General features: G+C 44.0%; 1 protein-coding gene across 1 annotated transcript; it reads right to left on the bottom strand.

Annotated features, from left to right (window-relative positions):
- Positions 1 to 4,359: 4,359 nt before the first annotated feature.
- MPC1 (mitochondrial pyruvate carrier 1) lies at positions 4,360 to 27,008 on the bottom strand. The gene is made up of 5 exons (XM_034765239.1): positions 26,760 to 27,008; positions 18,349 to 18,352; positions 11,040 to 11,136; positions 6,244 to 6,376; positions 4,360 to 5,735 (listed from the first exon to the last, which is right to left on the bottom strand). The coding sequence occupies exons 1-5, from the start codon at positions 26,828 to 26,830 to the stop codon at positions 5,717 to 5,719; spliced, it is 324 nt and encodes a 107-aa protein (XP_034621130.1). The 5' UTR covers positions 26,831 to 27,008; the 3' UTR covers positions 4,360 to 5,716.
- Positions 27,009 to 27,245: the final 237 nt, after the last annotated feature.

Genomic DNA, 27,245 nt, shown 5'->3' with positions numbered 1-27,245 from the left:
GTTGTTACTTTGCTGATTAATTAGGGAACATGTTCGTTTAAAGTTGTGCAATGCTCCCTTCTAACATTGTTTGGCAGCAGCCTGCTTTATCCATTGCTTGCAGGGAGAGCAGCCCGTTGCAGCTGGCTGGTGGGGGCTTGGAACCAGGGTGGACCAGCAGCCCCCCTATTAGCTCCCCACTCCCCTAAATTCCCTGTGCAGCAGCTGCCAGCAGGCTAGCAATTGCAGCTATCCATCCCCCCACTGCCATGTGCTGCTCCTGCCCTCTACCTTGGAGCTGCTCCCTAAGACTCCTGCTTGCTGGGAAGGGGGGTGCTAATGTCAGGGTATCCCCCTCCCCCCTGCTCCTACACCCTGCTTATCCCTTCTTCTCCACATACAGCAGGGTGGGGACACAGACAGAAAGAGTCTGGGACAGCAGCTGCTCTTTCAACTTCCTGATCCACTTCAAAAGACAATGCACTTAAGAGTGGGTCAGCTTACTTAAAGGGGCAGTGTGCATTTCTCTCCCACACACAAGGTGTATGTCTGTGTCTGTCTGCTATGTATCTCCTCTCCCCTCCATTCCTGCTGCCTTGTAGAATGTGAGGCTACATTAACAACAATGTATTAACCCTTAAGGCCTAAGCTGAGTACTAGTTCATCATTTAGCAGCAAGGCATTCCCTGGAAAATATCCCACCCTCTAACTTCACCACCTCAACCAAGCTTCACAATCATCATAGCTGTGAACAGTATTAAATTGTTTGTTTAAAGTGTATACTGTGTGTACGTGTATATGTGTGTGTATATATATATATAGATAGATATATAGTTTTTTGTCTGGTGAAAAACATTTCCCTGGAACCTAACCCCCTCTATTTACATTAATTCTTATGGGGAAATTGGATTTGCTTAACATTGTTTTGCTTAAAGTTGCATTTTTCAGGAACATAACTACAATGTTAAGTGAGGAGTTACTGTATATGGCCTTTGAAGTCTTCGTATGTGATTGCTTTACTATTTAACATCTCTCTTCTTCTTTCTTTATAATAAACCTTTAGTTTTAGACACCAAAGGATTGGCTGGCTCTGGTACTTTGGATAAGATCCAAACCTATACTGACCTGGTAACATGGCTGATCCTTTTTGGGGTCCGAAGCCCATTTTATATATGAGAGTAGAGTTTTAAAATAACTTCTGGAATGCAATGAAGGGGGCTGTGTGATTTCTTTTTTGCTTCTTGATAACCAGTGTGGGGGATCAGAAACCGTTTGTGACTGGTTGGGGAGTTAACTTCAGTGTTACCCACCAGTCTTGGGACTATCTGCTCTCCCTTTTGCAACCCACCCTGATCTTGGCATTTCCAGTGAGGGCTCCCCTAGGCACCCTAGGTCACATATGCACAAGAAGTTTATAAAGGCACCTGGTCTTTCCATACCTGTAATACAGTATCAGAATGTGATTTAGACCAGTCCACATATGTAAAACCAAGCCGAATGCATTCGTGTTATAACATGGTGCAATGACATGAAAAGTCTATAGAATAATCAGGGCTAGATCTTACCATCTGTGGCATTGGTGAGCTAAGGGCTGACAAACTGGAGAACGGTAGTTTTTCTCTTCCCAACTGCCTCATGAAAGTAAAAGAGCAGGGCAAGATCTCTCTCCAGTCTCACGAGAGCATTAGGAACAATGTACAACTCGCACTCTGGTTCCATTCTTTCATCCCATGGAGCTGGCAAGCACAGCCAACCACCCATAAACTAGCATACATGCTCTGTTTTTGCAGCTCAAGCTGTCTAGGTCATACGTGCTCCTTTTCAGAGGAACAGTAATATGTGCTTTAGTCTTCCCCATTAAATACTGCTCTGGCCAGCAACGTTCAAGGAGCAAAGGAGGAATCTGCCAGCATCCCTATGCCCTGTAAAAGCTCTGGCTAGGACTACATTTGATGCACACTTTTATTTTAGAGAAGCTGCAAACTGTCGGTGATTGGGATGTGGGAAGTTATGTCTAGTGGTCAGAGCAGGAGTCAGTAGTCAGGAATTGGGGCTCAGGGTCAGAAGCCAGATGCCAGAGCCAAGGGTCAGATTCAAAGTCAGAAATCAGAGCTGAGGGTCAGGACTGGGTTACCTGGAGTGAAGCAAGGCAAAGGGCAGGGCTAGGAACAGGGCTGGAACAAGGCAGGTATGGAGGTGGACATAGCAGAAATAAGGGCAGACACGAAATTAGGAGCTCACAAAATTTGTTTGGATTGCTGTTGAACTTGCCAGGTACAGGGAGCTTGGGTTCAGACAGCAGGGGCTGGAGCTGAAGGCAATGCTGCTTGAGCTTGCATTCTGCACTTGGTACCAGGAGCCCTGCACACCTTGCAAGCCCGCCATGGGAGAGACGTTGGCTTTTATAGACTCCATGCTCACCATAGCATCTCTAGTTCCCTTATCATTTGTGTTGGGGTGGCCAAACTGCCAGTGATCAGGACGCAGGTGGTTGTGCTTTGAGGTCAGGGCAGGAGTCAGGCCTAGTGATTAGAGAAGGAGTCAGCAGTCAGGAATTGGAGCTCAGGGTCTGAACTGGAGTCAGAGGGCAAGTACCAGAGCCAAGATTCAGAGCCAAAGTCAGAAATCAAAGCCAAAGTTCAGGACTCAGTTACCTGGATTGAGACAAGGCAGAAGCAGGGCTGGGAACAAGGCAGGAGCTATCAGAGGCCTAGGCAAATGCTGTGAGTAGCCACTGAACTGCTGCTGCTGGGTTAAACAGGCAGTCTACTGCCTCTTCCAATCAATCAGGTGGAATAGCCAAACAGGCTGCTGGCCTCATTAGGTTGCCTGAAGACTGACTCCACTGCAGGCCCTGCTTCCTGACACAAGCAGTATATAGCCCATCTGCCACTACCTACTGGTGGCAGATCATTGTACAATGCTAAGGATGGGAAGTAGATAACATGCTTTCTCCTAGATATGCTAAAAACTTTTTAGTAATGTAATGCAACAGTCTGTGTTTTTCATTTTGTGGGGCCAACCAGAATATCTACTGATTTGAGTAGCAATCCTGAAGTCTGCCTTCTTATTTCTGAAAGCTTATGTGATGTGCTAGACACCTTATGAATATAGCAGGCGCAGTTGCTGCCTTCTTGAACTTCTAACCCAACTATTGCTGCAGACCACACAATTTGTAAGTAGTGAAAAACCCCATGTTGGGGGTATAGTTCCTGCTTTCCTAAACATTGTTTTGCAAAGAAGTTCTGTTATATGGTAACTCCTAGCCTAAAACAGAGCATTTGATACAGAAAATCTATGGCAAGGTTACCCAACTTGATATCAACTTACAGAAGGAGGAAATGGCCGTAAGTAAGGGGAACTAGGGAGTGGGAATGTGGTTAAACACCAAATTTTAGCAAAACTTTTCAAATGTACTCCTAAATACAGATTTAGATTCTTTAATTTAGATAGCTAAGTGGCCTTATTTTTTGAGATGGTGACACCTCCCAACTCCCACTCATGTTAATGGCCACCTTTTCTCCTCATTCTGATGTTAAACACTACATTTAAGAAGTCCCAGTTTGGATAAGCATGCAAGCTTTGGGATGATTATGGAGTACATTTTCTTGAGTTTTCCATTTCTGCTTTTGTTTTAATTTCTATGGCATTATAGAAAGATAGAAATAAAACAAACCTTAGGAACTCAGGAATTGAGGTAAATTCTAATATGAACTATTCCACCACTTTTGTTAAAGTAAGTAGACACTCAGGAAGTGAACAGCTGACCCCACACTGGTTTTGAGGGGGTTATGTTAGCCAAGTCATGCAGTTACCTGAAGTTATACAATATTTAGACTTCTGCCTCATTTTGAACATTATGCTCAATATTTGCAACAAACATTGAGAAGTCCCAAATTGTTTCAGAGTCCCTTAGAAACCTGAAATTCTGACCAATTTAACTCTAGTTTTCATTAAGGTTTCAAATGAATCTAATGCTGCTTGGGGCTTTGTTAAAACTATCTAAAGTCTGCATTTTTGGTAGTTCCCCCCCTTTCCATAATTTGTATTGTCAACTGAAAAATTCCCCCAGCTGAAAGACACATCCATGTAACCCCCTTGTTAGTGGCCATTTGTGTGTTTTCTGATCAATGAGATATAAACAACATCAAGATCAACATTATTTTCCGCAAGTGAAAACTAATGAGATTGATTTGATCTGTCATTGGTACAATTAACACTGTATGTCACAGCAAGAATTCCAGAGAGATGTTTCCTCATCTCCTTCCTGATCCAACAAATCCCATTTATGTAAAGAATAACGAAGTTTCTCTCTATATAAAGAAGTCTGTCAACTGTATGCCAATAATTCCACAACAGTCAGTAAAAACAGCAACACTATTTTCATACACCAGTTTGTTTTAATTTTAAATTCAGCTCATTGCAACAAAAAATGGCCCCTTATCTGAGAGGCCTTGACCATCATCAGACTTCCCATATGTAGGAGATTTCCTTTAAGATCTGATATTGGCATATAAGAAGAATATTCCATTCCATTGCGAAGAGACTACTTGCATCAGAGTTTTATTGAAATTTATTGCCATTATTTTGATTAAAACTTTTTGACAGTACATTACTTAGTTGGGACACAGATTTTACTGTCCAAAATCATTTTACTGATAATAAAATTATGTCTGGAACATACATTATTTATGTTGTATGCATTATTTGCAGTTGTTGATGCCACTTTCAAGCAAGTGTGATGAAGAAGTAAGCAGGGGGGGGAAAAGAAAAACAAAAGAAAACCCCCACACACACTTGTACTGCCACAATGTGGAGGAAAACAGACAATGGAGTTTTATCCTTCAGATCTTACCCTGACAAGGCTCCCACTGAAGTAAAGGGAAGTTTTTTTGCCTGAATAAGGACTGGAGTGACCTTCAGAGGCCCACGTGCACAAAATGAATATGTTTAACAAAATATAAAAATCCACAACATTCCAAGCTTCTTAATATGCATGTTTGTAACCTGTTACCCTCCGTCGGTTTACAAGAAATTCTTGCTTCTCTCAAGGTGATTCTAGGGACCAGGAATTATGTAAAAAAAGTAAGTAGCATGCCCTTTCAGGTAAAATCCATTAGTCACATTACTGAAAACAGGCATGCAATGAGTGACCTGGCAAGCCTGCAAATGCATACTTTTAGATCAGCAATGTCTTGCTGAAGTCTGGTATAAATTTTAGTGATGAAACAGTCAGGAATGGATGCTCCGCAAGTACTATGTTAAATGGTTTTTAAAATATTTAAATATGCAGAACAATTACACCATCTACAATTGTGTCTTACTGACCTCTACGTTCACATTGATCTAGCAGGCTTAAGATGCATGAAATGGTCCTGTGCCATTCAGTTATGTAGCTGGTTAAATAAAAACAAAAAGTTCTCATCTTTTTAAAAAAATTATTGAACACATGATTTGGATAAGTAATTTCATTAATAGAAAAGTAAAGTCAGTACTTTTAAGGCAGCAAAGAATTAGATGTAATTGTTTACATTCGGAAGAGTACTTTACAAAAAAGGCAGGCTACAAAATTTAATGGAAGGTTGATGTGTTTTGTGTTGGCAAGATCTTGTATTCATGATGAATTTTATAATGGAGAAGAAAATGCAAAAGTCTGCATCACAGCAACTGTAGAGCTCTTCCTTTGTTGTAATTCACGATGAGGAGCACATTCCCTGTTTTTCCCAGATAAAGATATTTAGTTCTTCTTTTCCATCCTACCAAGAAAAACAGGAGAATTCAGTGAAGGTCTTAGTATTTATATACAATTATTGACTAAGGCTTGAACATACTGTGAAAAATCAAAGGCTGGGTATGAAAAAGACTTACTAAATTATCTGATTTCTCACCTTACCACAACAAAACTGGTCCCTAAACTTCCCTGTTTTATGCAGTCTACTTTTAAAGTGTACCAAAAGATGGGAGTTCCTAAGCTATTGTGTCAGCAGATGAGGAGGCAATGAAATGTTCAGCATTTGCTTTGCTTTTCTGCCATTTGTTTCCTGGGAACCCGCCTTCTCAGCAGCTGCTCTCTGTGACAGAGATGAACAACCAGCAATAGGATATTACAGCAGGAGGCACCAAAATCTGGTGCCAAAACAGTCACTGCTGATTATAGAAGATGGAAAACTGCACCCCTTCTAATCTGAATTAATGTACAGAGAACATCCCTAGGAAATGTCAGTTTGTTTCCCCTTCCCCACCCAGATTTTAAAATTCACTCACCTGTATTTCATCAGTCGTCCTCCTTGGATTAGCTGTGCGATTTCATTAGTGAAGTGACATGCAAACAGAAGCCAGTTTCTTGGCTGTACCTTGTAGGCAAATCTCATAAAAGTCAAAGAGTAACAACACAGTGCTGTAAAACAGAGTCAACATGGTGTCAGTGGTAGAATCCAAGTTTAAGGCCAGAAGGAGCCACCATATAATCTAGTCTGGATATTGCAGGCCACAACCATCACCCACACACTAAACCCAACAATTAAATTTAGACCGAAGTAGTACAGCCCACTGGAGACTAGACTATTATGAGCCACAGGGAGAGAATAGGAGGGACCAGGGTGCACCAATGCCCAAGGTCTCTGCAGTGGCAGGAAAACAATTAAGTGAGATATACCCAGATAATCTTGGCAAGTGACCTGTACCCACATGCTGCAGAGGAAGGCAAAACCAAAAAAAAAATTCATTTCCCTCCCCCCGCCCCCGCAATTAAAAAAAAACCCCAACGTCACTGGCTTATGTTTAAGAAACTTACCACCTAAGATTTTAAACTTCTAATTGTTAAGACACCATTTCATGGCAAACCACTATTTAGCAACTACTGAATGCATTTCTCCTTTACTATGGCAGCACCTCAACAGAGGCAAACAATTCTATAAATTGTCTGTTTTGCTTGGATCGAAACAGAGTTGCAATAGCTATGGATCTCTGAATCTCTCAGTGGCTTCCTAGAACCACACACAAGTTACCAAAGCATCTTCAGTTCAGGGTCCAAATCCATCTCCTATTGCAGTCAATATTGATTCCAATGGGAGTTGGATCAGGCCCTAAATAAATAAGGCCCTCACGAATCTATTGGCACATTCCTAGCAAGAACCTTATTTAAAATTTAATTCTTACCATATTTAAATATGGTTCTTGCTAGGAAAGGACTAAGTATTTTTAAAAGCAACTAACGCTCCCCTTGTAAAAAGCCCTATACATTTTCCAAAATGATAACTTACAAGGGAAAGTCTAACTTAAGGTAGACATGCAAATGATTAACAATTTTAATCTCCATTTAAGTGCTCTTAGGGTAAGGAAAATAAATTTTTGCTGTAGTGTAAACTTTCAGTTTTTGATGGAAATTCAGATGCAAGAAAACCTTTTGTGCGCCCCCGTGAAATAGCTCTGTGACAATAGGACAACAGACCTTGTCTCAGAAGGGAAAGCCTTATATTTTAAGAGAATCATTTGCATTTCTAGCAGAAAATTTGGAAGAAGGAAGAAAACTTTCTACAAAATGAAAGCAACTCATTGAAACTTGTACCAAAAATAACGCTTTGTGGGGAGAAACACTCACCTACTAACCTTTGTAATAGTACTGGAGGATGACTGCAGCATCCAACATTGTAAACAAAACTATTTCTTAACAGTCATATAACCTTCTGCTTGTAAACAGGTACCAAGTTGAAACTGAACTAGCTAACTAAACATTGTGTTGTAGTGTACATATATTGGACAGAGCAAAGTTCTTTGGCAAAATATTTGAAGAGTTGTGTAATTTCACTATTTAAAAATCCTCCCAAAACCTAAATGGATGTTTAAGCTTCCATCCCACTTGGAATGCACTATTTCACTATACGGAGAAGATGGTTAGTTTCAACATTGGCCTGAAACATCTATTTTACCTATGCAAAACGAAGACCTGGCAAAACATGTACAGTAAATGCAATAAAATTTTAAGTACCCTGCATCAACTATATAGTAAGGGGACTCTAAAGGCTGAACAAAGTTACACTTCAAAATATCCCTTTTCATTAGTTGCTTAGGACAAGGTAATTCCACTGTGAAGATGGAAAGGAAGTGATGTGTTTTATTTATCAATTTCTGCAGCATGGGCTAGATTAAAAGTGGCAATTTCCTCTTGAGACATCTAAAAACCCAGAATCAGGCCCCACCGGGATTCATAAAACTCCCACTCAGCTGCCCCTGGTTGCTGTAGGCACCTAAACTTGCTCGGCACCTAAGTTTTTGCAGTAAAAATTCTCTAGGCACCTATGTTTTTGCCACTGAGCATGCACACTGCAGACCCATGCCAGGCATCTGGCTGCCTAAGCCCTAGAGCGATTCACCAACTGCAGGAAGATAGGCATTCCTCCGCCTAACTTGTCTGCAGGGCCCAATCTGATGCATTCAGAGCTTGTGTACTGGCTGAAGCCCCTATAGGTGATCTTACATAAATCCCCACTGCACGTGAGGGGGAGAAGTGATTTTAGCAGGGATTTGCGACCTCTCAAGTGAGTGCCCTAACCACTGGGCAATGGGATATTTTGATATGGGACTCCCGGAGGCTACGTCTATGCTTTGAGCTAGGGGTGTGATTCCCAGCTCCAGTGGACATACTTGTGTCAGCTCTCATCAAGCTAGTGTGCTAAAGATAGCATAGCCAGGGTAGCATGGAAAGCAGCGAGCAGCGACATGGGCTAACAGCCCTGAGTACAAAACTGCCAGATCCTGTGGGTAAGTACTTGGGGCACCTAGCCAGTGCCAACACTCACTGCTGTCCATGCTACCATGACTACACTACCTCATGTACTAGGTGCCTCAGTCTTTCCTGTTGAAAGTGTTCCACTGTGGATAATTTAAAAAATCATCATGGGGGCAGGGGAAAGAACGAGTGAGCATGGGAATGACTGTAGCCTAGTAGTTAAAGCATTCACTTGGGAGATGGAAAACCCAGGATTGAATCCCCTGCTCCAATGACTTTTAAAAATTGTTTATCCAAAGTGGAACCACTTCAACAGGAGACTTTGATGGTGCCCCCACATCAGACTATCCCATAGCCCAGTGGTTAGGGCACTCACATGAGAAGTGTCAGAGCCCAGTTCAAGTCCCTTCTCCCCCTCGTTTGCAAGGGGGATTTGAAGCAGGGGGTCTCCCACATCACAAGTGAGTAACCAAACCGCTAGGATAAAAGAAGGGACAGCATTTGCTATGGGGCAAGGGGAGCAGTTCCCTCCCAACCCCGAGATCTTGCAGAATGCAATATAATCACACAACCTTCTATATGTTAAACAGTCTCCCCCTCCCCCAATTTTTTCTGAAATGACACCACTAGCTAAAAGTTATGAGAGAGGTCCTTTTCCTCCTCCTTTCTCCTCCATCTTCTTGCTAAACAGGCATCTAGCACCAAGAGAGGGTTTGCAATGGAGAATCCCAAGCAGAGGGAAGCATCTATCTCAGAGGGGCAGGGGTTAGTACACACCTCTCAGTTTGGCATTTCCCATTGGCTAGTTTAAGCAACGCCACCTAGCATGCACAAAGCAATGTTTATGTCAGTAACAATGCCCAAAGGGGCAGGGCTTTGGAGCGGAGCCCAGAGCTGGAGCACAGAGCAGCTCCAGAGCAGTGGAGCTGCAGGTTTTTGCCTGGAGCTGAAGCGGAGCCGGAGCACAGCTCCAAAGCCCTGCAAAGGGGTCTTCCATCTCAGTAAGCAATACTGGCCATCTTGAGAGCAACGTTCAAGAGGCAGTGACTCAATTATCCAATAATACTTGTTTGAAGCAATCAAATTAAATGGGTAGAAGTCATATTTTCTGTTATAAGCAGCACGTTTTTGCTTTGGAGGGAATCTGCTCAAAAGACTATTGAACAAATTAAGTGGAAGGCACTATACTTTGGCTAATATAAACGTCATTATGTAAGTAAGAGCTGTATATTAAACTTAAAAGGGATTCACATTGGCCTGCTAAACCCAGGGTTGTGAGTTCAATCCTTGAGGGGGCCATTTAGGGATCTGGGGCAAAAATCTGTCTGGGGATTGGTTCTGCTTTGAGCAGGGGGTTGGACTATATGACCTCCTGATGTCCCTTCCAACCCTGATATTCTATGATTCTCTTCTCCAGATTAAACAAAAGCCAGCCTAAACTAGCTAATGGGAAATGCCAAACAGAGGTGTGTACTAACTCCTCCCCCTCTGAGATAGACGCCTGAACTCTGGGATAGGTGCTTCCCTCTGCTTGGGATTCTCCACTGCAAACCCTCTCTTGGTGCTTAAAAAGGATTTTTGTTTGGTTTTATTTTTATCATGCAAGAAGAAAGGAAATCCAATATGTCAGAAGGAAAGCAGAAGCAAGTGTTTAAATGAAACTATTCTTGCATCTCCTAGCAGCAAATCTTCTGAACAGAACGCAGAGTGAATGAACGGTATAGAGAAGTTTTAAAGAGTGATTGTAGCTCCCTTGCATTTGTAGAAAACCTTCTAATAGACAGTTGTTACTCTCTAAAGGCAATTTAATTCTGTTATTAAGGTGCAGGCAGCTTCAGAAGACATTCCCTTTCAGTTCTCCAGTTGGCAAGTATTGTAACTTAAATCCCATACCACACAGAAGCAGCATCAGTGAGAACCCAGGTACAAGAGGGAGGCAGTAGCAAGTTAACATTGGAAATAAGTTAGGAAAATGTTCAGGAACTAACATTTTACAGTAGTAGACAAAGGAGATTAAATTTTCTAAAGCAACTACTGATTCTGAATGCCCACCCCTGAGACACTTTTCAGAGTCTCCCCATCTACACTAATCCACCCTCTGGAAAAAAAATCTGCCCCCTTTAAGATGTTTCAAGTTGGGCACTCAAAAAAGTACCCAGAAGCTACTAGTTACTTTTTAAAACTTACATCCATAGTATTTTAGATGCAACAAGAGAGTTTATAGGTATATTACACTAAAATTAGTGCTTGAAGTGTAGCATTTGGAAAGTTTTTTTATGGACTAAGTAGTTTGACATTTTAAGTCTGTCCCAATTTCAACCCTGTTTCTTACCAAATGTCATTCGGCCACTAATGATCTCTGGAGATTTCTTCATGTCATTAATAGCAGCAATAGGGAGTCCCCAGTTGGCTACCGGTCCCCAAAAGTGCTGTAAATAAAGTGGAAAGAAGCAAAGAGTTTATCCTTTAATTTTGAAAGATTTCATTTTTTCTATTATCATCGACGTTATTCTTACATGTTTTTAAGAAAGGAAGTTCTGGAAGAGTAGTGTGGTAGAGCTTCCTTTCAAGTTAGAATAGAGACAGCTTTCAAGCACACTTAAGTGGAAAAAACAAAACAAAACACCTCTTGTCAAATAAGGGTCTAATCCAGGGGTCTCAAACACGCAGCCCAGGGGCCACATGCGGCCCGCGGGGTTGTTTTCTGCGGCCCGCGGGCTCCTCGCGGCCCCCCACAGCGTTTACCTAGAGCGGCTCCAGCCCGACACGCACCGGGAGAAGGGTGGGCTCCCTGCCTGCCCTGCCCCCTGCCGCTCCGGGAAGCGGCTGAAACATGGGGAAGGGGGGGCACAGGGCTCTGTGTGTTGCTCTTGCTTCAGGCAGCGCCCCCAACAGCTCCCATTGGCCGCAGTTCCCCATTCCTGGCCAATGGGAGCTGCTGGGGGTGGTGCCTGAAGCAAAAGCAAGACACAGACCCCTGTGCCCCTCCTCCCCCAGGTTCCGGGCACTTCCCGGAGCGGTGCGGGGACAGGCAGGCAGGCGGCCAGTCCTGCCCCCAGTGCGTGTCGGGCCGGAGCCTGCCTCCCGAACCCCTCCTGCAGCCCAACCCCCTGCTGTACCCCGCACCCCTCCTGCACCCCACACCCCAACTTCCTGCCCTGAGCCCCACACCCCTCCTGCCCTACTTGGGGGGCAGAGTTGGGGTGGGGATTTCAGGGAAGGGGTTGGAATGGGGGTAGGGCCTCATGGAAAGGGTGGAGTGGGGGCGGGGCCAAGGATGGCACGGGGGAGGTGTCCGTAATGCGGCCCTCGGCCAACGTACTAGTCCTCATGTGGCCCTTGTGGTCATTTGAGTTTGAGACCCCTGGTCTAATCCTCTCCATTGCAGGAAAAAATCCTCCCCACTTTCCCAAGCCCATGTAGATGGGTTTGGCATAGTTTGTCCCATGAGGAACAAGGACAGAACACACCATTCTTCCCAGGCTGTCAAGTGGCAACAGAACCCACTCTGTGGTCACTACTGTAACCTCAGGTTTATGCTAGAGTCTATAGCCAACCTAGGCAAACAAAAAGTGCATCTTGTTCATACAAGAAATTCTCCAAACCATTATTCAATATAAAAGGCAGGAAAAAAAAACCCTCAGTGACTAACTTAAGGGGGCATTCCAGCATTATGCTGGATGCTAGATTGCTCCCAACAAGCAGGTCTGGGCTCCGGGCAATCATGCCACTTTGTGGAAGCTGTTGGGCAATAATCACCTTTCATTTAGGTAAATGAGAACAGTTAAATGCACTTTGTTTAGTGGTAGCTGAAACAATGGAAAACCACTGACCAAAGACTAGACAGCATACAAGTCTGGGCAGTGTCTGAGCCATGCGGTTCAAGGAGTTTCTGGGGGTCTGATAAGTCAAACCCTTATCCCTGCATTTATTTCCAACTGTGTATCATGCACGTGCATGAGAGAAGAAAGAAGAAACACCACAGGAACAGAGAAAAGGCAGCAAAAAACCTAGATAAGAACTCAGAGCATGATCCTGAGAAATCGGTAAGAGAGAAAGCTTTGGTGCAGAGTGCTGGCTGAAAGAGGCTTGGAACTGTGTCCAGGAAAACAGGATTTTAGGTACATTCTATATAAATAAATATGACTGCATCAAATAAATACCCACCAGGAATTTCTCCTCCTAATAAAAACCACACACACAAGACCAGCAAGTTGGCTAACTGCTAAGGCCAAAAAGGGGTAAGATTAGGATACCTATTTGCAAGTGAAAGCTGGAATTCTTTGCAGCCAATTAAACACCACTTTTGCATCTATTTTAAAATTAACATTACACATATTCCAGTGATTCAGAACAAGGGAGTATATGGGGGAGAGAAGCAGGGGGGAAAATGGGTTTCTTCACCTGTAATTTTAGTTCTCTTGCAGAGGGCCATCCAATGGTCTGGACAGGAGCTTGTGGATTTTACCTGTGCACTAGAATAGAGACAGCTTTGCTTCCATCTCCAACTCAAAGGAAGGAAGGTAAAATCTAAACTGCCTCTACTGTGGTGGAATAAGCAGATCTAACTCATTAGCAGTGTTCAGACTAGTGCAGTGGTTCCCAAACTGGGGTTCGTGAACCTCTGGGGGTTCGCAAAATTTTCCAGGGGGTTCTCGGGAAAAAAATCCCTAATGGCGGACAGAGCTGTCCCTAAGGACCCCGGGCAGCACGGGGCCAGCTGCCCGGAGCCCCTGGGCTTCCAAGAGCTAAGCAGATCAAAGCAAGCCTATCTATCACATTGAGGAGATTTAAACTTCAAGACTCCTTATAAGAAATGGAAAAGGAGGTGGATATTTTTTGCTGTTTTTAAAATTAAATAGGCAGCTAGTGGTGTTTTTAAAATTATTATGAAGAACAAGTTTAAGCTTTGTTGTAAAGTGCGTTGTGTGCCTGGACTGCTCAAGACCTGAATGCTTGTGTAAGAGGAACTCTTTGAGTTGACTTCTTAAATACCTTCCTGCTGTTTCACATCTGATACTCCTTGATGAAACATAGGAGCCTTGTCTTAGAACAGGCTTATTCAAAGTGATACAAGCTACAAAAGTGAGATCTTGGAAGAGAGTGTTGCCGTTTTCATAATGTAATAAAAATACTGTAATGATAAATAATAATAATAAATAGTGTGTAATAAGCATGTCATAAAAACAAATTGTGTATTTCCAAGATCACTGCTTTTATAATTTATACTCAGGTAAAGGAGAAAATCCCTGGAAGTATTCAGTTTTAGGAGGGGGTTCGCGAGACTTGACATTTTAATGAAAGGGGTTCACAGGTTGTTAAAGTTTGGGAACCACTGGACTAGTGGATGCCCATGTATGAGAAAAGAAATAGAAAGCTTACAAAAAACAACTAAAATAATCCCCATGATCAGTTTTGCTGAGTTAAGTGCTGTTTTGTAGCAAGGTTTGCAGTTTTACATTACTACAGTGAGACGTGACCTCATGTGTTTAAGGTCGCAAGGCTAGGGTTACCATATTTCCACAATCAAAAAAGAGGACACTGGGTGAGGGGAGGGAGCCCCGCCCTAGCCCCCCATCCACTCCCCACCCCCTGACTGCCCCCCTCAGAATCCTAACCCCTCTCTGCTTCTTGTCCCCTGACTGCCCTGACCCTTATCCACTCGCATGGATTAGAAATTTTGGTGGTGCCCAGAACCCCCCCACCCACCTGCCTAAGGCTCTGGGAGGGGGGGGTTGGGTGGAGGGAGGCGGTCTGGGGTGCAGGTCCTGGGCTTGGGATTAGGGTGCAGGAGGGGTGCTTGGTGCAGGCTCCGGGCTGGGGCAGGGGGTGGGTGAGCAGGAGGGGGTAAGGGGTGCAGGCTCTGGGATGGAGTTTGGGGGTGGGAGGTGGTGCAAAGGGAGGGGGTGCAGGCTTTGGGAGGAAGTTTGAGGGCAGGATGGGGTGTATGGGGAGGGGGTTTGAGAGGGAGTTTGGGGATAGGAGGGGATGCAGGGGTGAGGGATGTGAGTCTGAGGATGAGGGGTTCATGATGCAGGAGGGGGCTCAGGGCTGGGGCAGAGGATTAGGGTGCGGGGGGATGAGGGCTGGGGTTGAGGGGTTCGGGGTGTTGGAGAGGCTCGGGGCTAGGGTGGAAGGGCAGGGTAAGGGCAGCCTGTCTTCCCATTAGCGGATGGGGGACGCTAGGACCCGGGGGCAGCAGACAGCAGTTGCCTCTGGCTCTGGCAGTACAAGCAGGCAAGGGGGGGGGGGGGAAAGAGGCAGGGCCGGCTCTAGGTTTTTTGCTGCCCCAAGCAAAAAAAATTTTGGCTGCCCCGCCCCCACTCTCCACTGCACCTTCCTGCTGCCCCAGCCCTGGGTCACTGGTAACTTGCTCCCAGGGCGGGTCATTCAGCAGGAATTTTGGATGTGCACAGAACACAAACAGGATTGGTTCCCATATGGTTACAGAACTGCAGTAAAGTGGAACAATTTTCAGCTTGTGTGATTGAAGGCTATCTGGATGCATATTACAAGACTGTCCTACATAAATGAGGAAAAGTTGAGGTGCCTTTATTATTCTTTTGTTCCGTTCTTTGTTTCTATGGGGAATTTGCCAATGCAATATCACTGTCTTCCTTTTAAACAAATAAAACTAAAACTTAATAATAATAATAATAATAATAAAAAAAAGCAATGGCTGTTGAAAATAGCAATTCCAGTCCTAATAACCACTGGGAAGCATTTCTTGCTCAATTTATTCTACTTTTTCTACATCAAGTTACAGTGGATCAGTATATTTGTTTGGGAAAAATGAAGTAACAGCTGCCCAAATTGAACTTGAGCACTCCTGAATTTTGAGGGTGTTCAAATCTGGAAGGCAGGTGCTGGATTCCCTTTCTGAATATTAGCTAAATCTGGAGAAGAAAAGTCAATTTCTGCTTCCATGGCTCAGAAGTGTAAATCCTCCTACGTGCCTGATACTGTATCTAAAGCTGCCCAGTCTAGTAGAGCCTCCCCTCCCGTACTTTTCATTTTAAATTCTAGTGGGATCCACGTACCTGCCTTGCTAGGCTTCAGATAGAGAGGTGCAATGTCCATTTAGTCCACCCAATTCTTTCTTTGGGGGAGAGCCCAGGGCTGGGGCAGCAGGAGATGCGGGTGGGGGGAGAGCCCAGGGCTGGGGCAGCAGGGGGTGCGGGTGGGGGCCAGAGCTGGGGCAACAGGGGGGGTGCGGGTGGGGGAGAGTCCAGGGCTGGGGCAACACAGGGCTGTGGGGGGCAGCAAAAAACCTAGAGCTGGCTCTGTCCCTACCATTTACAGCAAGCTGCAGATTTCAGTTCCACACTCCTTCCCTTTCCTGTTAATTGCGGCTGAGGGAATGCTGGGAAATGTAGTTCTTTCCCTGCTCCAGGGCTGGCTCTATAGGGCAGGGAGCTAACCAAGGAACTACAGCTCCCAGGGCTCCCTGTTGGTTCTCAGCTCCCAGGCTGGATTCTTGTGCCCCTGCAAATTTGCCACCCCAAGCACCTGCTTGCTTTGCGGGTGCCTAGAGACGGCCCTGGGGGGGGGACCCACAGGGAGGGATGGCGGAGGAGGGGGTGGCAGGTGGAGGCCGGGGACCCATTCAACACTCCCCCGCTCCCTGACTTCCCCCCCCCCCCCCCCGCCCTCCTCTTACCATTCTGGCTCCACGTGTTTGCAAAACACGCTGCCCGGTGGGTTGGTTTGTGTGTTACACAGGGCTGCAGACAGAGGGAGGGGGGAGCAGGGGAGGGCTCTGGTTGCTGGAGGCTAATGGGAGCAGCTTAATTGGCCAAGCTGCCTAATCAGCAGCCGCACTCTGCATGGAAGGGAGGGAGGGAGGCGGGCGAGGGAGAAAACCCCCCCAGACATTTTAACCTTTTTACCAATTCCTCCTGGATGGCTATTCAGAGATGCAAAAGCCGGACATGACCGGGGAAATACGGATGGATGGTAACCCTACGCAAGGCTAACCACCACAAAGTAACACTGTCAAAAGTGACTTAAGTGCCTGACAATCGGACTTGGATGCTTCTGAAAATTTTATCCAAACACTTTAGTTTAAGAAGTTTAAATAGTGTGACACAATTTACTTGTGAAGGACAGTACAAGACTAGAGAAGGTATAAAGACTTCCATTTCTACTACTGAAAATGTGGAAGAACATGAAAGTTGACAGGAAAAGAAAATGCATGTGGAATCACTAATTAAAATCTAACCAATCCATTACTACTCACAAACAAGAACGTTCTGAGTTATGGTATTTCATTTGTACATTAATGGCAATGTCTAGGTGAAGGCATATGTAGTACAGTGACACCTACTACTTACTCTGAGACACCAATATAAGTTGATATACGCTGTAATAGCTAGAATCACAGCAGCAGAAATTCAGCAACAGTGATCTGTTATTGGGGGGGCTTGTATATAACCAAGTTATTGTAATAGTTTCAATGTTCTGTTTAAAACTACAGCTCTATGTGACTAGAGGTACATTCCAGTCCACTTCCTAACTAAGTTTATGTTGCTAATGCATCACTTTAAGCAAATTCTGAGTGTAACCGGAATTACACATACTGCATATTGTCACTAATACTGTTTTAAGAACCTCTACAGTTTTCTTTGGATTCATTTAAAATAGTGGAATTTAGTGCTTGAGAACTGACACAATGATAGCACTGGAAAGTGGCTGTCCATCTACCCTCAAAACAGTTTTAGCCTTAGGAGACTTAATGCTAGCTTCTTGTTCTGGAGGGTAGTTCATATTCATTCAGCATTTGATTCCTTATTAGACTGCCTACAAAAGGTACCAAGTCCTATGATTATTGTGATATAGGAGTGTTCATTAGAAAAAAAGTCAGAGTCCACTCAACTTGTTTCACATAAATCACTAATCTGCCATCAAATGGTAACTTTCAATCACTACTGATCTGGACCACATTTGAACTAGAGACCAAGAGGTAAAAGGCTCCACAATCCCCTTTCCAATCCTCTCAGCGATTCAGTCCGACTCCCTCAGAAGTTTTATGTTTTTCATCTAAAAAGTAAGAGGATTCAATAGAAATATAATAAAGTGCAACTTCACATGTACAGGTTGTCTTCAGTCTACACGGGAAGTAGGCTAGAATAGCCTTCTATAGCAGTATGTATTCAGCCATAGTACAGAACTAAGTATTCTGAATCCCACAATATAGTGAGTCATGATTTCCAGATTCAGTAATGAAGATAACTGGACCATCAGAGAAAGTCTAGAGTGAAAGCTGTGGGACTGTGCTGTTTACTGTCTGAAGTAAACATGTTAAAAATAAAACATTTAATTCATCTAGCAACAACACATGACTGTGCAGTAGTCAGAGATGGAGCTCTAAATCAATCCCATGCCTCTAGCAAACAGTGACTGAGAGGGCTGTGAAGGAAACCCATATCTTTCGGATTCCTTAGCTGCTTTAGTCCTCCTTACGTGAGGGAATTGTTACCCTAATACACATGGGAGTAGAGAGGCGAGGAAAATTTTTACTAACTCACCAGTCCTGAAGGTTAGCAATGCACCTCCTTAGACGGAGTCAGGTCAGTTCACAACAATGCTAGTACAGCAAGATTACAAACAGCTGAAACGAAGTAGAAAAAGCTTTTTCTTACCGTACTATGTTGTCAGTGTTCATTATGGTTCACCATTCAGACGACGCATGAAAGAGGAGCAGAGAAGAGAGTTAGTTTCCTTCAAATTACTGATCTTGAATGGAAAAGTGGAAGACATAAGCAATGCTGCAGCAATTTTTCTCAATTAAGTTATTGTACTAAAACTGAAAATATCTAACAATTGTAGAATACAAATGTTACCCTCTAAATACTCTTTTCACTCATCTAATGTACTAGGGTGAGATCCTGGTCCCACTGTGGTAAGTGGGAGTTTTGCCATGGACTTCAATGGGGCCAGGATTTCACCTCTAGTTTTTTAAGATCAAGAGGGTGGCAAAAGCCTGAGCTCTAAAAGCAATGTGGCTGGCTGCCTCTTCCATCTAACTACAAACTAAGAAAAAATATAATGAAGTGTAGGGTTTTATTCCTGGTGGATTCAAATAAGCAGTAATTAATGTAAATCATAAAAGAAGTTGCATTTGCTTTTGATAAAGAAACCAAGAATCAAATTGACCCTCTAGTTCAGGGGAAGTTGCCAATGAGGATTTCACTGTTACAATGCTTAGGAGACCCAACCTTAAAAACAGTTATATTGTACATAATCTCTCTGTTGACAAACTTCAATGGCTTGACACACTAAACACTTAACTGAAGTCTATTACACTCAGGTACTACAGTATGATATGGTTGGGGCAATGCTAGCTGCTGGCACATATTTGGGACTGTCTGCTGCTACATGATTCAGGATGAACATAAAAGGGCAAAACCCAACAGGCATTAGAAACTGCCATGCATTGCCTTGAGATGCACAAATTTTACCCTAATCAATTTCACAATTCTGTACTCTTACATTAGAGTCTGTAAGAAGTTTCTGAAGACATTACACTTATTAGTTTGAGACACTGTGTCTAAATGCAGTAGCTTAGCACAGGTATGTGCATGACCAACTATTGCAGTGATGGCAGTAATTGCCATTTTCATGGCAACACAATTACAATGTATGTTTAGCTATGTTTGTGGAAACATTGCTAATAAAGTCTGAGAGTTCTTTTAACTGGCTTGAAGACTATATTTTAATGGGAGTTTAATGCCAATTAAATCCAGTTTGAAACAGGGTCTAAAATACTGTTATTTTAACAATGGAACTCACAACCTGTCCAGATGGGGGAGATTCTTTTCCCCCAACCAAATCCTTTTTGTTCATGTGCCCTTGGGACAGCTACAACTGTGGGAGGAATATGAAAAACCAAGGTTATACAAACTCTTCCTTCAAAAGCAAGCACATATTTAGCCCAGTGCTTTGCAGCCAAGAACAGATCAGTTTCACAAACAGATATGGTAATCTCTCCATCCTTAGATGTAATTAGACTGTAGTATATGCTTGTTCCTGAAGTATAATGGTTATATCCCGTTAGCCATCTCCACAAAGGTAAGTGCAACCCCTCAAAAGCAAAGCCCCTCTTCTCCTGAGAGAGAACTATATGGTTAGTCACAACAGGTAAGGCTTAGGGCTTGTCTACACTGGCAATTTACAGCGCTGCAACTTTCTCACTCAGAGGTGTGAAAAAACACCCCCCTGAGTGCCACAAGTTTCAGAGCTGTGAAGTGCCAGTGTAGGCCATGCTCCCAGCACTGGTAGCCATGCCCCTCGTGGAGGTGGTTTTGTTTGTTTGTTTGTTTTTTAAAAGAGTGCTGGGAGTGTTCTCCTACTGGTTTTTGAATGTTATGATTCCTGATGTCAGATTTGTGTCCATTTATTCTTTTGCGTAGAGACTGTCCGGTTTGGCCAATGTACATGGCAGAGGGGCATTGCTGGCACATGATGACATATATCACATTGGTAGTTGTGCAGGTGAACGAATCCCTGATGGCGTGGCTGATGTGATTAGGTCCTATGATGATGTCACTTGAATAGATATGTGGACAGAGTTGGCATCGGGCTTTGTTGCAAGGATAGGTTCCTGGGTCAGTGTTTTTATTAATATTAATAAGTATATTACAGTGAACTAGTCAAGGTGACAGAGGCATGAAATGACTATAGCAAGCACACACATTCACCAGCAACTGTCTCAACTGCCTTGGGCAAGCATAGATGGAAAATGTGTCATTTCCTCCCCCTCCTACTATGTCTGTCGTGGGTCATCTATAAGCCATGATGACCCATGAGAGCAAAGCCAGGAAAGAGGGTATTTTAGGGGCCACTCTATCAATCATGAATAACAGTGTATTATAAAACCTTAACAGACAATCAATGGTGCTCTGCTGGCTTTTAATAGTGCCTCACACTGAGCTGTCCTGAGTTGTAGATGAGGCCCAGGTACAGCTCAGGAAGTGGCTCTCAACTAGCACCCCTCAGTCTCTCATGCAATCAGTTTCCTAAATTGCAGGAGGAGAACATTGGTAGTCTCAGCCCTTACCATTTATAGCTGGGCTGTCACTAGATTTTTAACTCCTTGTTCCAGGTCTGCACAAATTGGGATCACAGATATTGCAACCCCCAGAGGTGAGGAAGCAATACCTTACACAGCTACAATGATTTGTCCTGGTGACCAGAGGTACCATTCTACTAAGAAACTTTACTTTCAGCCTCTTTGAAAGTGGGAAGACTGAGGACAGTCTATTTGGAGGAGTGATAAAATAATCCTAGCTAACAGGTTAGTGACATGGCAGGAATTTTAGCCTTTTGCAAAGACAAGAAAGTAATCCTTCAATCCCTTGATGACTAGTCCCCAAAACATTTCCAAATTGTGTTTGCCCCACCCAGGAGAACCTTTCTATATGGCTCTATGTTACACAGCTGCTGGAGAGAGAAAGATCTGAATAGTAGATGGGTAGCATTAAGGAGACATTGCACAAGAGATGGGTTCCTCTCCCAAAAGCCAAGTCCATCCAAACAACTCTAAATTCTCAGTTTAGAATTAGAAGAGTGAAAGCAACAAAGATTGTGACTAAACTACAGGCAAGAAAGAGGTTCTTTGAGTCCTAGAAGTCAATGTCCTTCAACTTCTGCCAAAGTGTACATATTTTATGTGCACATTTTGAAGAGCTTACTTTGAAGTACACTTCTTGTTTAAAAATTTATCAACAAGGAGGACTGAGGGTCAAAAACAATTAGTCCCAGTTCATAATTTTGTCACTGAAAGTAAGAGCAGTCTTTTGAAAAGGGGATTGTATCTCTGTTTAAATGCAAGTCAAATATACCACTAGAATTTCTAGTCACATTTTAAGTGACCTGAGTTAATAAAACTGTTCATGTTTTGCAAGGAATGGAACAAACCTGCTTCAAAACAACCCCTAATTATATTAGATCATGGGACTACTACTGCAATGTTTAGCTACAAGAGATATAGACTCCAAAACTTTTTAGAAGATTTTCAAAGTGTACTCCTGTACAATGGATCCCAACTACTTCAGAATCCTAACTAGTGCGGAAAAAAAATCCATTTGTATTTACAATACCTGCAGGGCATCTCTGCAGTGGAGAAATTAAAAGCAAGAATTTTATTAGAACTTTTTTTTGCAATGTTCATTTCAGTGATGCAAGAAATGCTAGGCAACTGAGTCTTTCTGCCAGTGGTTCAGGGTTTGTCTACACTGGCAAGTTTCTGTGCAATAAAGTAGCTTTTTGCGCTCAAACTGCAGACATGTATACACTGCCAAGCCACTTTGTGCGCAGAAACTCCTCAGTTGCAGCACTGCTAAAAAACCTCCACTGCAACGAGAATCAGAAGAGTATTTGCGCAGAGGCTCCAGTGCTCTATTGCCAGTGTAGACACTTGATTACTTTCTGCGCTGTAATTGGCCTCCGGAGTTGTCCCATAATACCTCAAGTGACTGCTCTGCTAATTGTTTTGAACGCCTCTGCCCTGGAGACATGCACGCCCCTTTCAAAGCACCGCTTGCGTGTTGTGCTAATCTACTCCGGGACACAAAGCAAACCATTAATGTGAAATGCTCGTCCTGTTGAACACAGACGTGTGTGTGCCTGTGTGTGTGTGTGAGTGATGTGAGAGACTGATGTCAGCGTTTCCTCCACCCCCTGCCTCAGGACTGGTTGCTTCCTGCCACTGTCTGAACTTACAATATAGCATGCTGATACACTCTCTGTCCCCCAAAACACAATGTCTCTCCCCACCCCCATCAATACACACACACACACACTCCCTGTAACACACTCCCCCCCAGTTGAAAAGCAGCTGGCAATGTAGTAGGATGCCCATGGAACAATGGGATTGGGAAACTTGAATCATATGACCCTGTATCTGCCCCCTGAGGCATTGCAAATGCTTCCCAAAGCACCCTGTGGCCAACTGTACAGTGGGATAGCTACCACAATGCACTGTTGTCTTTGCCATTGCAAAAGCTAATGTGGATGTGCTCCACCATCACAAGGAGCACAGTGTGGACACGCAACAGTGGTTTAATTCCAGTGTTTTAATAAAAGTGGTTTAACATGTGGTGCAGAAACTTGCCAGTGTAGACATACCCTCAGATACATACTAATCACACCTTTTAGCTCCGAACCAGCTATTTTCAGTCACCAAGCATTCAAATGATAATCCACTGTCTTCAAATCTAAGATTACTAATCAACAGGTACCGCAAAAGATCTATCTGTGGCTTACATTCCTATTACGGTTGCATTGAAAAAAAATGTAGGTAAAAAACTGATGGTCAATTGTGTAAATATAATTGGACATACAGGCATCTAGATCCCCATTTAATAATCGTTTCAGAGAAACCAGAACTTAAGAGTTGTTATACTTAGAACACAGTTTAATAGGATGGCTTGTTATATTACAGTATTTAGAATCAACATCCATCTTTGAGACATATGAGGCACTAAGTTTGTCTGTCAAAAGTGAATTGTGGGTATAGGATTGGAAAAAAACCCACTATGAATTTAAACATTTTACCCATTAAATGAGCCTGATTTAAAATGCATTTACAGATGCACTTTTATGACTTGCAAAGTTGTTGTCTCAGTCATAATCCATCTAAATGCCCCATGATATGTTGCTATCCCTGTAAGAGGAAGGTAGACAGGTAACCTTCTCCAGGAAAGCCAATTTGGGAAAGAAAGGCCAATTTGGAAAAGGAGCCTAGGAAGACAACACAATTTGAAGGCATGATTTTTTGGGGAGAGGTGTGTGGAGGGATTTTTCCTGTGTCATGGCTAAAATGGAGATTTTTGGCTGGTATCCTTTGAGTCTTTGCAATTCTTCAACTTCAATCTTTGGAATCAAGATCACTGTTAAAGGCTCCCAGTAAGACAGGAAACAGTGTTCATACAAAGTGGTGCTTATAAATACACACTGGACAAAATAATCAACTTAAAAAGAAACTTCCAGTGCACTAAAACTGTAAAAATCGAACCGAGACTAATTCAGTAAGAGTAAGAGGATCGAATAAGTATCATTTGTATGTAGAAATCAACACATTCCATGAAACTAGAGCCCTTTGAAACATTAAAGAAATTAAGATTTGGAAGAATATGGTATCCTGTTTAGCAAGTTCCTTCCAGACTGGTAAGCCTTTAAAATAACTGGGGAAAAAAACAACAATCCCCAGCCATCTTTTTTGCAAGAAAAATAAATGTTCCTACATCTTGGAATGTGGCATTGGTAACGTTCTTAAGGTGGGATGACTGATCACAATGAATATCAGTCTCTTTTGTCCATTAAAAAAGAAATCAGATCAGGGTTTTATTAGATATGTACACGACAGACATTTACATTAGATAGATACATGCTCCAGCTCCAAGTTCAATTCTGTTATAACTAGCACAACTGGACACTTCCAATCTCACAGGATAGTGTTAGATGAAATATATTGTACTGAAAACCTTTGGAGTCCTTGAGTTATATCTAGCCATGCCTACATGTCTGCTCCCATTTTTTCCGACTCTCCCTCATTTTGCTTTGACTCAAATAGTCTCCTTATTGTTGTCTTGGAATTCTTCATGTCTTCACACTTTTCATCTACCCTTTCTGTTTGAACTTGCTTTAGCAGGCGCCAAATTTCCTTTTCTCCCACAAAGCCTAAATGTTGATTACTACAAGATTTCTTCACCAAGGCTTGCACCATCTCCTGTATATTATGCTTGCTTGTGTCTATACTAGACAGAAAGTTCCTTTGAGGTCTTTTGTGCTTTCTTGACACCAAGCAACATTAGTATTGAGAAAATATTATAAGCAGAGCTGGTTCCTGAGTTAAGATTGCCTGACACTTACCATTATACGACTCTGTTTTCACTTACTTATAATTTTGCCAAACTTAAATCATTTGGGCTGAAATTTCCTCTGGTCTTTGTGTGCCTCAAGCAAACAAAAGGATTTAAAAAAAATATTTTAAGTCAAAATAATTCAGTATTTCTGAAAATAAGATTAACAGGAAAAATATTTCACTGTTTTGCCAGTGTTAAAAAAATTCTTACAACCATTTTGTTGATAAGCTCTAGCACCTCCATGCTTTGTCACAAGAATCTGAAATTTGGAAGAAAGTGGCAGGGTTGCCTTGATGTCAGGGATCTATGCCCTATGTTGTCCGCATGAAAATTCACTCAAATTTGGCCAAGTTATGAGCCTCTGGGGGGAGGAGGGAGAGAAAACCACAAACCCCACATATGCTCAGTAGAGACTTGTTAGATTCTGGGAGTTAAAGGATGCGAGGACTCCATTTTTACTAGCCTCACTCCACCCCAGAACTGCAGAGGCTGAGCAGGACCTCCCGGAAATTGCTCCTCACAGCTGCTGTAGGCCACTGTGGCACTAGACACAGGAACCGAGTTCAAGGAGACTCTTTCCTGTAAATTCAGCTGGTGACAGGCAATGAAGAGAAGAAGGAAGCCACTCTATTTGAGTACTGAGTGGCTACAAGAAGAAAAGGCGGGGCCCACAAGAGTCTAATTGTAACATTCCCCTCCAAAACCTGAAATTGAACCTATGACACCCAAGACTCTACAGTCCTCTGCTGTTAGCAAATAGTTGAGAAATCCCCTGGCAAAGTGTGTAATTCACCACTTCTAGTGGTTGGTCCACATAGAATAACTATTAGATGATAGTCTACTACACCTATCAGCTCAAGTGGTAGAAGAATGTAACCTGGGGTGATGGAACAATTTTTATAGTGGGGGTGATGTAGGCCACTGAACCAAACTGTAATCCTGTATATAATTGAAACCACTTCCGGTTTGGGGTGCTGCAGCACCCCCTGCACCTCTAGTTGCAACACTTATGTATGTAATGTGGCTCTAAAGGTCCAAACTCTGTTGATGACCCAAGTTGGAGATGAATATGGCTCCAGCTGTTGGAGGTGTTTTTTTTTTTAAAGATAAGAAATTATATACAAAAACAATATTATAAAAACATTAAGTTTTCAAAGTCAATCACTCAAAATTCAAGAAATGCCTTGATTAAGGTTTCAGAGTAGCAGCCGTGTTAGTCTGTATCCGCAGAAAGAACAGGAGTACTTGTGGCACCTTAGAGACTAACACATTTATTAGAGCATAAGCTTTCGTGGACTACAGCCCACTTTGCCAGTAAAACTTTTATTTGACCTCTTTATGCTTATGTAATTAGAGCCTGCATCATAAAGTACGAGCATATACCATTTTTGCCTTGTAAAACTGACGTGACAGTTTATCTGCCCTAACACAAATGCTACTGCTACACCCCCATCTTAACCACGATGACAGTAATAATTAAATTGCCCATCCATAAAAAAGGGTGAGCAGAACGTTGCAAGGTTTCTGTAGCCTGTTTTTAAAGTATACTTTGTGCTCCTTTGAGCGTTGCATGACTCAAATTACGATAGAGTCATACACGAGAAAACGGAGCAGGCATTGATGTTGCTGCTTTAACAACACACAGCGCTTTGCTGTAAATGAGGCCAGTTCCCCACTGCGATTGGCCACTGGACAGCAGCGAATCAGCGACACATGCCAACGGTATGGGAGCGGCACCAGCCCGGCTACGCAGGCGCACGTTACGCGGAGGGAAGGGGTTTCTCGGGGGCTGTGGGAACACCACCTCCTTGACCCAACCTCGCGGCGTTAAAGGCAGGACACAGCCGGGCCTGCCCCGGAGGCCAGCAGGGCGCATAGCGAGGCAGGTCCGGGTCAGTCACTGCGCGGCCTCCCCGGACAGAGGTCGAAGCGCGCCACCAGCCCCCCCCCCCCCCCCCCCCCCCCCCCGCCCGCCCCCGGGCCCCCCCCCCCCCCGGCCGCGCCCCCCCCCCCCCCGCACTGCGGGGCTGTGGCAGGAACCGCTCGTGAGCGCCACAGTCGGAGCGTGACAGGCCGCGGCGAGCCCGCAGGGACCCAGCTGAAAGGCCCGTTAAACGGCCCACAGCAGCCCCCGCGCGCGGCAGGGCGGCCAGTTGCAGGGCAGCGCCGGGCCCAGCCGCTCTCACCTCATCAGATAGTCCCTGAAGTCCTTGCTCCGCACATAGTCCGCGGCCTTGCGGGCCAGCACCCCCGCCATGGCGGCAGGGGGGTGTCGGGCGCCGGGCAGGTAAGGAGGCAGGGAGCGCGGCGGCGATCACCACACTCGCTCCGCGTCCCCAATTCCAATGACAACTGCCCCCGGCACTGGGGTCAAACCGGCTCCGCGGGACGCCCCTAGGCTATAGCTTTACGGCCGCGCCTCTGTTGCCATGGCGCTCTGGCCGCTCATTGGCCCCTGGCACCCCGCCCCCTACCCAGCCTCGGAGGAGGAGAGCGGCTGCGTAACGTAGCGTGGTGGGAGGAGGGAGCGTGACGTCGTAAAAGCTCAAAGCCGGTATCGCCCGCGGAGAGCAAAGCAGCGAGTTTCTCAGCCGCTATTGGCAGGTGGCTGCTTGTTTCCTATTGGTCGATGTCCCCCCCCCCCCTTATGCCCTCTCCAGTCTTCTACCCGC

The sequence above is a fragment of the Trachemys scripta genome, chromosome 3, assembly GCF_013100865.1.
Source record: "Trachemys scripta elegans isolate TJP31775 chromosome 3, CAS_Tse_1.0, whole genome shotgun sequence".
NCBI classification, from domain to species: domain Eukaryota; kingdom Metazoa; phylum Chordata; order Testudines; family Emydidae; genus Trachemys; species Trachemys scripta.
This window is presented reverse-complemented; position numbering and strand designations above follow the sequence as displayed.